Source organism: Pleurodeles waltl, chromosome 4_2, assembly GCF_031143425.1.
Source record: "Pleurodeles waltl isolate 20211129_DDA chromosome 4_2, aPleWal1.hap1.20221129, whole genome shotgun sequence".
NCBI lineage: Eukaryota > Metazoa > Chordata > Amphibia > Caudata > Salamandridae > Pleurodeles > Pleurodeles waltl.
Window position 1 is genome coordinate 482294928 of NC_090443.1, and position 15805 is coordinate 482310732.

At 41.7% G+C, this 15805-nt stretch overlaps 1 protein-coding gene across 1 annotated transcript in view; it reads left to right on the forward strand.

Moving 5' to 3' along the window:
* Positions 1-650: 650 nt before the first annotated feature.
* The window catches only part of GET3 (guided entry of tail-anchored proteins factor 3, ATPase), a 57639-nt gene continuing 42484 nt past the window's right edge, over positions 651-15805 (forward strand). Inside the window, exon 1 of the mRNA XM_069231846.1 lies at positions 651-842. Coding sequence (XP_069087947.1) covers positions 700-842 — 143 coding nt within the window. The 5' untranslated portion in view covers positions 651-699. The remainder of the gene's footprint in view (positions 843-15805) is intronic.

A 15805-nucleotide genomic window follows, 5' to 3' on the forward strand; every position in this document is an offset into this window, starting at 1 on the left:
GACTTTCCGTCATAAATTACTAGGAAAATCTACATTCTATGTCAGGACTGGAGGCTTCGGATTATGCTTTTCCTTCTTTGCTGTTTATTAACATAAACTCACAGCAGTCAATCAGATTAAAGTTAAAGAAAAAACTACATTTCCCAACCGTATCAAACAGTCTCAATACCAATCACCCTGAACATCGCCCGTAACTGCGGCGATCCTTAAAACTCTTCCTCTTTCTTTGCTGCTGCATTACACAGATAAGTATTGCTCCGACGTTTTTCCTCATTTTCTTGTGGTGCCATAGCCTTTGCGCTGCTTAGGCATTTATTGTTGTCCTGGCATTTGGTCCGTGAGGTGTTCGATCACCCTTAGCTGCGCTGTGTTTTATTGAGTTTCGTCCATTCACTTCCGCATGCCCGCCTGTGAACTAATCATAAGAGGGTCAGACAAGCCTCGCCCCCAGTTACAAAACTCGCTCAACGTGATTGGTCGGAGACATTCCTACGAGCCAAATCGGTCTCTTCCGTTTAGTAAGCCTTGCCTAATATGGCTGCCGCTAAATTAATTTGCGGCTTCGACCATTGCCGCTAATAGGAGGCGCACCTTTTCCAAAATGGCCGTATTTGACCCAGGAGCGACTCTTCTGTGTCTCGTCACGATCACGTGTGCCCCTCTCAAGATGGCAGTGTAGTCACGTGGGCCACTCCCAAGATGGCAGCGCCGCCGGAGGATGAGTTCGAAGATGCCCCTGACGTGGAGCCTCTGGAGCCTACATTGAGTAACATCATTGACCAGCGTTCCTTAAAATGGATTTTTGTGGGTGGCAAAGGTGGCGTGGGCAAAACCACCTGCAGGTGAGAGAGAATGCAACCTGCGATAGATAGCGAATGTATTCCGAACGGCAGTGGGAAGCACCATAGGTCAACGTGATCGGCAGGATATAACTGCCTCTTGGTTATACAGAGATCACTGCAGGAAAACGGGCAGCAAAAGACTAGCTTCCGAGGGAGGAGACAGGTCAGGGACGCACCTACAGATCTGGCAAAGGCCACCAGAGTAAGAAGGGGGAAACGAGCTTGGTGGCCCATTATATAGCCGTAGGTAAGTGCAGAATCTCCAGCAAACGGAGGACAGGATGGCAGTCGGAGATTGCCTGCTCGTGGAAGCGCTCACCTGAAAGAGAGGAGGCGACCAACTGGGAATGAGGCTGGGATAGTACCTTTGAAAAACAAGCACTGGTATAGCCGATTGGTCTCCTCCTTGGGACCCTATAAGGGCTTAGCCACGCAGCACATTATCCTGGGTGGTTAAATGATAGCTTAATTACAGAATTTGTGTAAGGCTCTATCAAGCCCAAATTGCATCCACTTGCAAAAAAAATACTGCACACAACATAAAAAGTGTATACCAACTTGCAGGCACATGACGTATGACTCAAAGTAAACAGGCGGCATTTGTTTGCTTAGAGGAGCAAAACTAGTATGTGTAAAATCCATTTTCTCACGCTCTAAGTAACCTAAATAGCAGTTACGTGCAAAGAAAAGGCAACCCCCAACGTGGTCTGAAATGAGTGTTTTCTTCAAGACCTGAAGCTACCTGTCACAACAAGGCCGACGTTGCGGTTGGAACGCGACATGGCTTTCTAACATTTGGAGTTAAGACAGGCAAGGAAAGCAAAAAAACTGGGAAGCAGTGATAAACAAGATGTCACTTCACTGATGGCATCGGAGCTTGGGAGCAGTGACGTATTCACGGGCTGTTCGCCACACTCTTTATCTGGTAGTTGTGACAACACTTCAAATTTAATTAAGTGACACCTTGCTTAAAACAAAACGCTATGACGCGGCCCCCATAAATGAATTAGCAAAGGTAAAAAATGCACAAGTGTGTAAATTGGGGCAGTTTTGAAGACATGGTGTGGAAGTGTTTTTGAAGGTATGGTAGACTTCATGGATCTGAGCTTGCTGCAGGCAATGTTTTGTTTTACTATTAGGTTATTAAACTGTAAAAAGCATACTATACAACAGGTCCACAAACGACAAACAAAACGCCCCCACACTGACCTATTAGTCCAACTCTTAGGGCACTGCTTGATTGCTCATTAAACAGTCTGATGTTTGTGGAGCTTGTTACACACAACAGAATGAGTTGCTTGGAGCCCCTGGCGAGAGAGTGGGTAGACGAAGACCATACTGATGGCTAATGTGAGGACTTGTGACATATGGGCACATAGAAAGTTGGACTTGGGGTACAAGGATAATTTGTGTGACGCTTGTTGCCCCAGGAGGCTTTGGACACGTGGACAGATAGCATGACGGTCATTGGAGGACATGGATCAATAGTGTTGAGTAGTTTGGGGAACATGGATCAATGGTGTGCCATGCTTCAGCGTGGGCATGCATAAACAATATTCCAATAAGTTCTATTAAAAAAAACAGTACATCAATAAACTGACTCTTTTGCAGCCTTTCTGTTTCATAAGTAGTGATCGCTGAGGCAGCAGTTCAAGAGGACGACCCACTCCTATATTTTATTTGACATGAAGGGGTTAGCCTACGTATCACATGAATGAGCCAAACTGAAAGAGAAAGTGCAGTCCAGCCTTTTAGAGAAGGCTCGGTGAAAAAGTGATGCAGTTACGGAGTGTGAATAAAAGCAAAACTGCACCAAAGTGTAATTATAAACACAAGCGTTTGTGTATTTTTCAAAGATATTTTTAACGCTTATGGGAAAATGGAAACCGCAATGGAATATTAACAAGCACACATATTTGGAAGTAAAATGTTTGTTGCAGTTAAGTTGTATTTTACATATAGTAGCTTTGCTGATTGCACATTGTAACAAGCAGTGCTGGAGGCTCAGGGGAAAGAAAATGATGCTGCAATGGCGAATGAACAGCTAGAGTATGGGTACCCAAAGTACGGCCCGGGGGCCACATGCGGCCCCCTTGACCTTTTCATGCGGCCTCCTGGGCAACAGGAGTACAAGGTTGTTCGATTCAGCTCTAACAATATAAAGATCGCAAATAGAGAGGCAATCATTTATTTCAAGGTTAACTGGTGTTATGGAAAGGAAGTAACCAGGGAGTCCTGAGCTTCACTTTAGAAGCATGTTCATTTTTAAAGACATCTTGCAGCAAATGTGTAAAAATATAAGTTACTTCACAATTCAAAAAAGTGTGTTAACATGTAGTCCATTTCACACAAGTATAATTTATTGTATCAGTGCTATGAGAAGTATTCATTTAAATGTGATAGTTTTCAAACATGAATTTAGAAACATTCATTTTTACCCCTACCTGACAAATACGCCAATAGGGAATTAAACAAGCAAGTCTGGTGTTATGTGCACTTTTTGAGTGGCCTGGGTTCCTATTATACATGAACAGCATTATAGTTGATTAAATTAAACACAGGAGCAGATTTGTCGGTGCACACCCTGATTTCGATGAACTCATGTGATAATGAAGAAAAAAAGGAGGGAAAGTGAAATTAAGCAATTGCCTAGGATCACAGAATTTGGAAAATTGGGGAAGCCAAAATTAATCCCAGGTTTTCTAGTTTCATATTGCTCAATTTAGCCACTAGGGGCCAGATGTAGGTAAGTTTGGGATTGCGACTCGCAATTTGCGAGTCGCAATCCCATATGCAGAATGGTGTCCCCGACACCATCTGCGAATAGCAAGGGGGTCGCAAAGACCCACCTCATTAATATTAATGAGGTGGGTCGCAATTTGCGACCCCCTTGCGATTCCCTGCACTCACAGGGATGGTGGCCTGCTGGAGACAGCTGGCCACCATGTCTGTGACTGTTTTTTTAATAAAGCAGTTTTGTTTTGTATTGCAGCCTGTTTTTCTTAAAGGAAAACGAGTTGCAATACACTCGGGAAAATGAAACCATTTGGTTTCATTTTTTCAGAGTAGGCAGTGGTCCGTTAGACCACTGCCTGCTCTGAAAAAATAGTTTTGGCTACATTCACAAAGGGAAAGGGGTCCCGTCTGTACCCCTTCCCTTTTGCAAATGAGTTAGCACCCATTTCACATGGGTGCTAATTGCGAATTGCATTGCGACCGCGTTAGCGGTCACAAAGCAATTCTGCATTGCGGTGCGACTCGCAAATAGGAAGGGGAACACCCCTACCTATTTGTGAGTCGCATTCCCATTTTGCGAGTCGGTACCGACTCGCAAAATGGGAATGTGCATCGCGATGTCTGTTTTGCATGGCGCAAACTGCAAATTTAGCAGTTTGCACCATGCAAAGCGGTTCCTACATCTGGCCCCAAATGTATATCCTTCGCTTCGCCTACAGATACTTAACTGCCAATACTCCCAACCCCCTTGCCCAACCTCCAATCCGCTGGCATCGATGCAGCCCTCGGGCACATCACAGACCAAACTTTTTGGCCCCTAGAAAAATGGTTGCGAGTACCCATGAGCTAGAGGCTCGGTGAAAAAAAACACAGCAACAGAGTGAATGAATAAAAACGAAACAGCAACAAACTGTCATAAAAACATTGTAGGGGGGTGTTTGTTTTTACAACAAAAAGCAAACAAGTGGAAAGATTACCACTACAAAGGCAAACCTGGACATTGAACAAACACGGTCAGAAAGCAACAATAAAAATAGTGCGTGCATACGAACAGACATACAAAAAAGAGGAAAAATGCAAGTAATAGGCCGCTGCAACGTGGGAGGAAGCAAAACACACAAAAAAGGGACCAACAGCATAGATTAGCCAAAGATAAGCAAGCTTTTCTAAAAGACATAGAAAGGCACTAATGAAAAGCAATGGGTGTGCTGAAAGCCTACAGAATAGACACATTATGTCTCGAAGAGACCACACATGTGCTGCCTAGGCAAGACCTAAAAAACGAAGACAATACCACTGGTTGGAGGGTGTCTCCTGCAGATGCCATATGATCAATGGCACTGGAATTATGCAACACGGGAGGACCAAATTATGTAGCTGGATTGACTAAAGTATACGTTAAGAAAAGTCAAATCATACGACGTGACGGGGATCATTTTGTGATCATATCATTTATTTTGACATTTTACAGGTTAACACTATGTGGGAAAGCACTCATCTCAGTGCTTTCATCTCAGTACTTGTTTAACACCCAAATACAGAAATAAGCAACTGAAAACTGACCATTGAACCTCAGAGAACGATCTTACACTGGGCTGCTGTGCGTGTCGCCATGTTAGTAACTTTTGAGCAGTCTGAGCTAGAATATTTTTGTTAAAATCTACAAATTTATGTAGCTGATGCTCTAATCCGTTATTCCAGTGGCTCTGTTTATGATAGACAGCCTCTTGCAGAGGCCATCTATAATTGGATGAGAGATACAACCTTTTTATAAAGGGGATACCACTTGCAAGGCAATATTAGCCACCTTTAAAGAGGGCAAAGATGCATGCAAATGAATGGCGGGAGTCAATTTGTAAAAAGAGGTGAATACTTGAAAGTGAAGTGAATGGGTCTCAGGATGGTTGGTCTCTGGGAAATTGTGAGGCTCAAGTACATTGAAACAGAGAGGTTACTCGACGTTACTAGGTACAGAATGGGTGCTTGTCCAGTTTCCTTTTTTTCCGTACTCTGAGTGTGTTGGCCAGCTCTCGATTATAACTTTGCAGAACACTTTGCCTCAGCAGATACACTGCATGCTCTGAAACACCATAAGCCATGTTAGGGAGGATTAAGAATTGTGTAATTAATTTTTATGGTTTCATTCTAAATCCCACTTTTCTAGCCATCTTAAAACATAACACTTGATTGGGGTTGAGCTTATCGAGTGTGATCACTTTTTGTACAGTATTTGAATTCTAATTTCTTTACCACCTCCTGGTGTAAGCCTTGACTGCTCGCTATAGCATCATGCACTCTGCTGCTGTGTCCATGAAACAGCACTAACGATAACAAAAGTGTTAAATAAGCAGGCAAGCAAATATTTAAAGGTTAATTGAAATTAAAGAAAGAAAGTAACTAGGCTGTCCTGCACGCTTAACTTTCAGCACACCTTCATTTTTAAATACAACTTGCAGCAAATGTGTAAAAACATGTTAAAGTCACTTCAAAATTCAAAAAGTGTATTTCAGTAACGTTTCTTCTTAGTACATCAGATTACATCAGTGCATTGAAAAGTATATATTTTTCTAAAGTGATATTTTTCAGACATAAATTTAGAGACATTCATTCTTCCTTCACTCTGAAAACAATGCCAGTAGTGAACTAAGGTAAGTCAGTATTGTGAAGTTTTTGGGTGGCCTAAGATGCTATTGTACTCAAACAACATTGTAGTTTATGAAATCAAACACAGGAGAACGTTTGTACAGTGCAAATTTGGAAGTCATGTTTTTCGAAGTCCTCTTATATGTGATAAGAAAAAGGAGAGGAAGTGAAATAAAACAATTACCTTAGATCACACAGCTTGGTTAAGTGGGGCAGTCAAGATTAATCCAGTTTTTCCGGTTTCACATCTGGTAGTTCAGCAGATATATATGCTTCGTGTCACCCACAGGCACGTCATTGCCAAACCTCTAACCCCGACTGCCACTGTGCTGTTAACAATGCAGCCCTCTGTCACATAGCAGACCAAAATTTATGAACCTTGGGAAACTGTTTGCGAGTACCTATGCCCTATAATGAATTGTAAATTTGTTCAGAAGGATTCAAGACCCATATCCTAAAATGCAATATCAGTTCAATATTCCTGTAGGTAATCAATATGTGTTAATGAAAGGACTGTATACAGTTGACTGACTCCTTCTCCAGGGCGAACCAATTGAGTCAATTTAAAAATTGGAAATTGATATTGAACGTGGTTTACAGACTTTGGGAGCCCATCAAACAGAAGATGCATTGAAGCTATTCGTACATCCAGAATCTGTGGTATCATTGAAAGGTATTAGTCTCTTTTCCTGGAACGTGGCAGGTGTACATGCTAAGATCACAAACCCAGATTGGAGGGGGTTTGTAAGTGCTTCAGACATTATTTGTTGGCAAGAAACTTGGATGGCTGAGGCATTTCATAACAATGGTTATTATGCTTTGGCTCTGCCTGCCCTTCCGTCACCGGGAGGAAGGGCTAAAGGCTGCCTTATTACTTTTCTATTTGTCCAAATCGCTACCCTCCAAGCATCAATGGTGTGGTCTGCTCCCATTTTTTGGGGTAATTCTCTTATCCTTCCCTATTGAGCCTGATATTTTATTGATACATTTTTATTATAATATTTTTAATCAGCATGTGAGTGACTTGATAGATCAGTTTGACAGGTTTTTGGAAGATTTTTACTTAAATTATTATTCCCATCAATAAAGATGGGGAGATAGTCGCGGCTCGTTTCAATGCCTGCATGCTGACAGTAAGCAGCTGGATGAAGGCCAACTGGCTAAAACTAAACTGTGATAAGACCGAAGTTCTCTGCTTTGGGATAAGTAGGGCACAGTGGTCCCCTAACTGGTCGCCCAAAGAATGTGGCACTCTGCCCTTACCTGGTTCCACTTCAAGGAATCTACGATTTCTTTTTGATGACCACTTATCTTTTCAATCTCAGGTCAATCAGACCATTAAAACCTGCATGTGGATTCTGAGGAAATTGAAGAAAATGTTTCCTTATCTATTAAAAGAATGGAGAGTTACCGCTACCCTGGCTCTGGTCCTGTCCAGATTGGACTATGGCAACGCCCTCTTGCTTAACTTGGACAAAGGATCACTTAAAAAACTGCAGCTGATGCAGAACACAGATTAATATTGAATTTGCCACGATCAGCCTCCGCTAAGGAGAGCCTTAGAAATCTTCACTGGCTCCCTATAGCCCCAATGGATTTCTTTAAAGGCTCTCTGTATTTCTCACTAAGCCACGCACGGGATTGGGCCCAAGTATCTGACTACTAAACTTCAGTGGCACCGATCTACACGTCTGCTGCGTTCTGCCAGCACCTTTCAAATCCAAGTTCCCCGTACCAAGAAGGTGAAGTGGGGGGATAAAGCTTTCACTATCGCGGCCGCTAGGATTTGGAATTCTCTCCCGTTGGATCTCAGAAAAGAGCACAATTACCTTATCTTTAGGAAACGGGTTAAGACCTGGCTGTTCCCTCGATAGCCTGCGCCTTTCTCTTTACAGACATTGTTGCCTCACCTTAGTTAGCGCTTCGATGCCCCGGGCCGGAATGCGCTTTACAAATACCCCATACATACATACATAAAACGTTTTTTTTTTTTTTTGGGTACGGGATTTTAACATGTCTTGATTCATCTTATGTTAAGCGTGTCTGTGGGTTTATGAACCAAAAAATGAAAATATGAAACATTTTATGCACACAGTGATGGGAAGGTACTAAATACTCTTGTACTGATGTGTGATTTAATTTGTCCTAGTGATTTATTGCAAAGGGAGAAAAGTAGCATCCCTGTCTTTGTGGGAAGTTCTACAGGGAGAACCATTGATTGTATTCTGATAGCAAAAATGTCACCCTTTCTTTCGGATTTTAAAATAGCCACTAAGGGCCATATGTACGAAAGCTTTTTCCCCATAGACACAGAATGGGTAAAATCCTTTGGTACATCTGGTCCTAAGTGTGTAGGTGATCATAATCTTTCCGTTGCGGCCAGGGCGAGGTGCAGTAATATGCTCTGGGAAATAGTTAATCACCCTTTCTTCTCAGGCCAAGATATTCCAAAGATCGAATCTGTGATTCCAGCACATATGTGGGTGTCCCTTTATTCAAAAATCTTCCAGTCAGGAAACAACAAATCAATCTGCTGACCTAGCAAATGGTTTGTGCAGGATTGAACCAAATTTACAGAGTCTTCCCAATCCGATAGAAATCAGTAAAGTGGTTTCTACCCTTGGAAAATGGGCTTTTGGGAAAGCACCAAGTCCAGATGGTGTTCACGCTGATATTTTTAAATCTCATATCAATTTCTTAGCCCCCCACTTTTAACAAATGTGATAAAGAGTACAATGACGGGCCCCACCCCAGATTTCTGGAGGTCGGCAACAATTGTCCACATTTTTAAACAAGCATTTGCAATGCAATAGGTCTTGCATTTGCGAGACTTAGAATTATTGGTGTTGTAGATGCCTAATTGGACTTTTCTTGCCACATAAACTGGTCAACCGTGTCTCCTAATTTGGTCCTCTCTGCCACATAATTCCAGTGGCCCTGCATATAATTAAAGCACTTCCACTTACCTTCTTCCTCTATCTGCAGTAAAAAATGAAAATGTTACAATTTAGCATCCTAATTTAAATCTGCCATACTAATTCTAATAGAATATCACTTTCACCACCCAATCATCAGAGTTGCTGGTTGGCAAACACAATTCCCCCCAAAAAGACACAAGACAGCTATGAAGGAGGAGGACTAACGAGAGAAATAAACTAGAAAGGTCAGACAAACATATCAAGCCTGTTCAAACTGTTGGCCTGAATCATAATTATAATTGCAATAAAGAGAGATTAATAATACTTATACAATCATCATGTCAACCCAATAAAAAACTTTATTAGAACAACACGACGGAAAGCAGTGCTTTTGCGCTGCAATGCTCGACCTAAAAAGGAGACTGCTTTTAATGGCAGGTTGCAGAAACAAGGAGGAAAACTCCATCTGGTAGCAAATATGGGTGACCTGTGCAAAACAATTATTTGCTAAAATGCCATGTAAAGAGCTATTGGCTTTTTGAAAGAATTGTCCTGCAAAGTTGTTTTTCTGTTTTCATAACTTTGTCCTACAATATACCTTGTCAAGACAACATTTTTCATATAATTGTGAAGATCGCACAAAATAAAGTGCAACATTAGTCAACATGTGTGCCTATATTATTGTAAAGAAAAGGTAATCAATTGCGAATATGGCTTTAGAACAAGTCACCAACTCAGCATACTTTAAGTAAAATCTACTTCTATATTTGTTGTCTTTCTCGCAGGGTTGGTTGAATCTGCTAACAATTTTCTTCCCACTAGTATAAACATGCTAAGAGTTTGCAGAATCTACGGTCTGTAACCAGATTTGTTTATACAGCGACATACGGATACCGTTCATCACGCATACTCTTTCCAAATGAGAAAACTGGAGAATATTAAAAAAATGTGTGCACACAAGTCAATTCAGGCACTGCACGGAAGCTCAAAATGCCACTAACAACAGGATATTTTAATGGTTCAATAAGTATAAAACAGACAATGTGGCACTAGTATAAAGCCAAATCAACATTAATTATTAAACGTGCACATAATCCATTGGCACTCATAGTAGTAGGAAAGAAATCAACCAAGAAAACTATATAATATTGGAATGTCAGCATTGAGAAGGGAAGCTCCTACATAAAGGAAAGGTGTACGTTCCTAGGGAGCTGCATGCCACTGCTCACTACAGGGTAGTCCCTTGCTGTTTTTGTTTAGCAATATTATAATCAAGAGCTGAAGTAAGCATTCAGAACGTTCCTAAACATGATTGCCAAACAACTCAAGAGTGACAGAAATAATCTAGAAAAAACACCCTATCACGTGAAGACAAAAGTGCTACTCAGTAACCCGCTGATTTCAAGTAAGGCATATATTTGTTGCCTTGGAGGTGCCTCCCTAACTCGAGCAATTCTTTCTGTTGAAAATGGTAAACACATACTGTTGGAGTCCCTAGGTGCAGAGTCATGAGGCGTGGAGAGCATGTGTGTGCCTTTAGCAACATAATGCATTCTGGGAACTGTAGTTGTAACTGGTACGCTCCAATATGGGCAATCGGGTTCGTGCTTTATAACTTCAAAGCGCCATTGCGCGCGGAGGGCATCGACAAAAAATAATGTAGTTTGCCCTTGCTAAAGTATATGCGTGCCTGTGCAATAATCTATGTAACAGGGTCAGTCTCCAAGGCGTAACGAAACTGCCTCAGGGCAGGAAAAACGTAAAGCATTTACCAACAAAATGAAGGGATTTTTGAAAGGCAAGGAACGAATAAAAGTGATGGGCGTGATATGCGTGTGGTAAAGCCCACAGAGTAGATTACAACACGTTGAAAAGCAGACTTGCATGCTGCTATGCTCAACCTAGAAAGGGGGCAGAGCACTGCCATCATGTTATAGAGCTATTTCTCTGCTAGTTTCTGGTGTCAACAATCTATGTCATCTGCTTCTGTCCAGCCTGGAAACCTGGGCTAAAGCAAATAACATCTTGACTGAGATATAATTTGGTTTCAGGCCTGGAATTGGCACTGTGGATCAGAGCTTACATTTTTATCTTATAGCAGTAAAATGTGTCATGGTCAAGAAGGGAGCTTTACATCAGGCCTTTATTGACCTGACAAACGCATTCGCTTTAGAAAATTGTCCAATGTTATGGGCTATAATGGGGCAAAATTGGGGTTAAAATTGAAATCTTTACCCTTATAAAATGTTTGCATCATGATTTAACAGTAAAAGTCCGCTTTAGTCCCCATGTTGAAAATACATCCCAAATTAGATCTTCATGGGGCCTCGGACAGGGGTGTCTCTTAGCCCTTTTCCTCTTCCTACTTAATATAAATGGTATCAGCAATCACTACTGGAAGAGCAATATTGGCCAACAAGCAGCTGCACAACACAGGTGTTAGTACTTAGAGTGTAATAATACAGCACTCTACCTCCCAATGGTCCTATTGCACAGAGACCATCTACCCAATATCAAAATCCATACATAAAAGGGAGTGCTAAGGTAGTCAAAAGAAATTTCCTTGAGTGCTCCAAAAATCCAGTAATACTAGAACATTTCTTATAAGTCTTGTTTCATTATTCCTTAAATGATCATTCAGCCTCACCCCAACTAACGCGTTTCGTCCCCTAGACAGGACTTCATCAGTGTTTTTTTTATTTTTATTCACTTCTTTTCTTTTTTTACTGTTTCTCTGATGATTCTTTTTCTATAGCACATGTCAAACAACACTCATGTTTCATTTTCAGCAATGGGATCTGTGTATGTTGCAAAGAAGGAAGCAATATCTCCTCTCCGCCGAGCCTCAGCTTGTCATGACACTTGTTTGACATGTGATCACTTATTAGGCTCAGGAAAGGACATGGCAGAAATAGGAAGGCGGTTCATTCCCACTCTTCTATATACAGATGATGCAGTGTTGATTGCACACTCAGCAAACGGCCTACGGGCCTTACTGGATTCCCTTTCTTCTTATATGGAAGATTTAGATCTAAAAGTTAACTATTCAAAATCATATATTATGACTTGTGGCCAACCAGATACGAAGACAAAGCATTTTGTGGATTAAGATTTGGGGAAATCCAGAGGCAGCTCTAATCAGAACTTGCATTTCTGATTGTCATTGGATAAGGTTGATCAGATCTCTCATATTTGAAGACAACATTTGAGAAATTAAGTCTCTACCCACAAAAGATCACTCCTGATTGTAAAGAGGTAGTGAAATAGCATACCTTGATCATTACATGGAGAAGAAGTTAGTGTGGGTCCAGTCTATGGAGGCCGTAGTGAGATATTCTCTGGTATGAACCACAAAGAGCATAGAACAATATCTATATTGGATTGTCAACTCCACTCACTGTTGTTATCTTACCCTTTTTAGATAAAGCATTGTGCACTTCAAACTTGCTTTCCCTTTGCAACGTATCTGGCATGATGACTTGCATCCTTGTCGCTATAACAACACCTCAGTACAAAGAAAAAGTCACTTTGTATTGTTTTGCCCAACCCGGGTTTCTCATCCAATTAATCTAACTATATAAAAATATATAGCAAAAAGTCACACTTAAAATAAAAATGCTCAGAAATTAATTATAACATCAATATTAGAAAAATATTTTTACTAATTCTAAAAACATGTAACCCCTCTCGCCTAAGAAACCTCTTCCGACACCATTACATGCCCACATTCACACTCTAGGGGAAAACACAACCATTGGCTTATATTGATCCTACCCAATATTTTAAGCATATATTACATAAACATTAGTGCTCCTGACCAGTGGGTTATAAGAAACGTTGATGCATGTTTTGGTGGCTCACACCCATATTTTACTTTCTTCACTGTATTGATATTTTGAATAACTGTGGCGGGCCCCATCCCAGATTCCTGGAGGTCAGCAACAATTGTCCACGTTTTTAAAGAAGCTGCAATAGGTCTTGCATTTGCTTCTTGAACCACTATCTAGCGATGAAGTTCCTTGTGATGTGGCATAAGAAGGCCCAACGTCGTTCACGGTCCTGATTCCGGAGGAGATCTCTGGCTGAGTCACAGAGCCAGTCTCGCCTACTGTAGTATTCAAAGTAAATTAGGAGTAGAAAGTTAACAAGCCAACAGCGCTGATCCTGAGAGCTACCTCAGTCATTTTTTTTACCAACTGTTCGGACCTTTTTCTTGACCTTTTTTGAGAAATTGGTGTCAGTTTGGTAGGGATATGTCTTCCAATAAACCTACTTGGTTGTCACCTTGTAGGGAATGTCGTGGACAAATGTCTGTGTCTGATCACCACTTTGTCTGCATTTGGAGCCTGAGGTCGGATCATGACTCCACAGCCTGGGCCGACTGTTGATCGATGCACTCGTAGGTGATCCCTGAGAGAGCGATGAAGCTCCTAGCAGAATGGCATAAGAAGGCCTTGCAGACTGTAGGCAAGCTCATGGTGTATGGACAGAAGAGAGATTACTACAGAGCCTGCAAGGAGACTTCCAAAGATATTTGTACTTCCTGTGTTTCCCTACTAGGAGGCTAATAAATAAAGCACTGCACAGTAAAGAGAAAACATTAGAACACTCATATTTTCAAAATGTAGTTGCTGATTCCACAACAATATCACTAGAAATCTTTATTATAGAGTAGCACAGAACACTAAATTTGACTCTTTTTACTGACACATTATTACAATCAATTAGAAGAATAAGTTAACAAAATACCTGGTATTTTGTATTGTCATGACAGGTAATATGTTTTCTTCCGTTATTGAGAAGTAGTCCCTAATCCAGCGTACACTACCTCTTCTCTTGGCTGCTGGTGGGAATTTGCCTCTTTGTCAGATAAAAATTCTGTAATTTGGGCATGTCTCCAAACCAACACAGCATTCCCCCACATCAAGGGACCTCTCCTGAGCAACCAAACCCCAGTGTTTTTATATATTTCGACATCTAACAAGTGCACAGTACCTTTTCCGCTATCTCAGCTGGTCACATGTAAGGCATAAGTAAGCCAGAAACAGGAGGTAGAAATATACTCTTTGGAGAGCAAGATGCAAATTATAGTCTTCATTTCTTAATTTTCAAAACACTGTGGTAAAGAAATGACAGGTGTTACCCTGTCTTTGGGCAGGCACCTAAAGGGAAATGTTATCTTTAGGCAACAAGTCGGATACCCTCCTTCTAAAAGATGGGGATGACAACTGCATAAGGTGGATTCAGGAACGTATGCATGGTGCAGCAAAAAGGCTGTCCTCCCTGGATTGTGTGTTCTGCCTGGTGGCTTGGAAGTCATTATTCAATTGCTCATACCATACCTTCAAGAGAGAGAGACAGCTCGTGCCAGGGGAGCAAGTTTGCTAAATGCGGGAACATGCTTTACCAATGATCCTGGTGTATCTCGGCCTGTGCTGGCCACTTCGCAAGTTGCACCAGCCCCCATTCTTCGGCCTGGCTAGTGGCACACTGCAGTCCTGCGCGCTTTCTCCTGTGCTTTTGACATTCCTGCTTTCTGGATGCAGAACACGGTATGCAGCAGCCCTAGCAGCACAGCGGATGAGACGCATGGGTCAGATATTCTCGTTGCCAGTGTTCTATTGACAGAGCAGGCTTGACAGATTCTAAGGAACAGGCACACTGGAACAGAGACGGGCAGGATTATTAGTTAAAGAACTGGCACTCGTGCACACACAGTCTCCTTTTCTTTTGCTTACATACCCCATCTCTAAAGGTATGTGTGCGCGAGTGTGTTCTTACATCAGATACTCAAACGATGCGTAACATGACAGTGACGAAGATTCAATCTGCAAAAGGAGGGTAGAAATGGCAAATTATTCTCCATCTTTTGTCCCTACACCGCAGCATAGCCCAGGCAAAATTTGCCTTACTAGAAAGTGACTGAGGGCAGGCTGAATTGGGTGGGGATGGGACGTGTGGGAGGAGGAAGGGTGGAGGCAGTGGGAGGCTGCTTGAATTATTGACAGTGATACAGGTTACCTGTCGGGCCTCCTTGGGGTGATGTGCATATGTTGGGTTGGACGGGTTGTAGGAAGTTGGCTCTGTATGTGCTATTTCAAAGTAAGGAATAGCATGCACAGAGTCCAAGGGTTCCCCTTAGAGGTAAAATAGTGGTAAAAATAGATAATACTAATGCTCTATTTTGTGGTAGTGTGGTCGAGCAGTAGGCTTATCCAAGGAGTAGTGTTAAGCATTTGTTGTACATACACATAGACAATAAATGAGGTACACACACTCAGAGACAAATCCAGCCAATAGGTTTTTATATAGAAAAATATCTTTTCTTAGTTTATTTTAAGAACCACAGGTTCAAATTCTACATGTAATATCTCATTTGAAAGGTATTGCAGGTAAGTACTTTAGGAACTTCAAATCATCAAAATTGCATGTATACTTTTCAAGTTATTCACAAATAGCTGTTTTAAAAGTGGACACAGTGCAATTTTCACAGTTCCTAGGGGAGGTAAGTATTTGTTAGGTTAACCAGGTAAGTAAGACACTTACAGGGCTTAGTTCTTGGTCCAAGGTAGCCCACCGTTGGGGGTTCAGAGCAACCCCAAAGTCACCACACCAGCAGCTCAGGGCCGGTCAGGTGCAGAGTTCAAAGTGGTGCCCAAAACACAT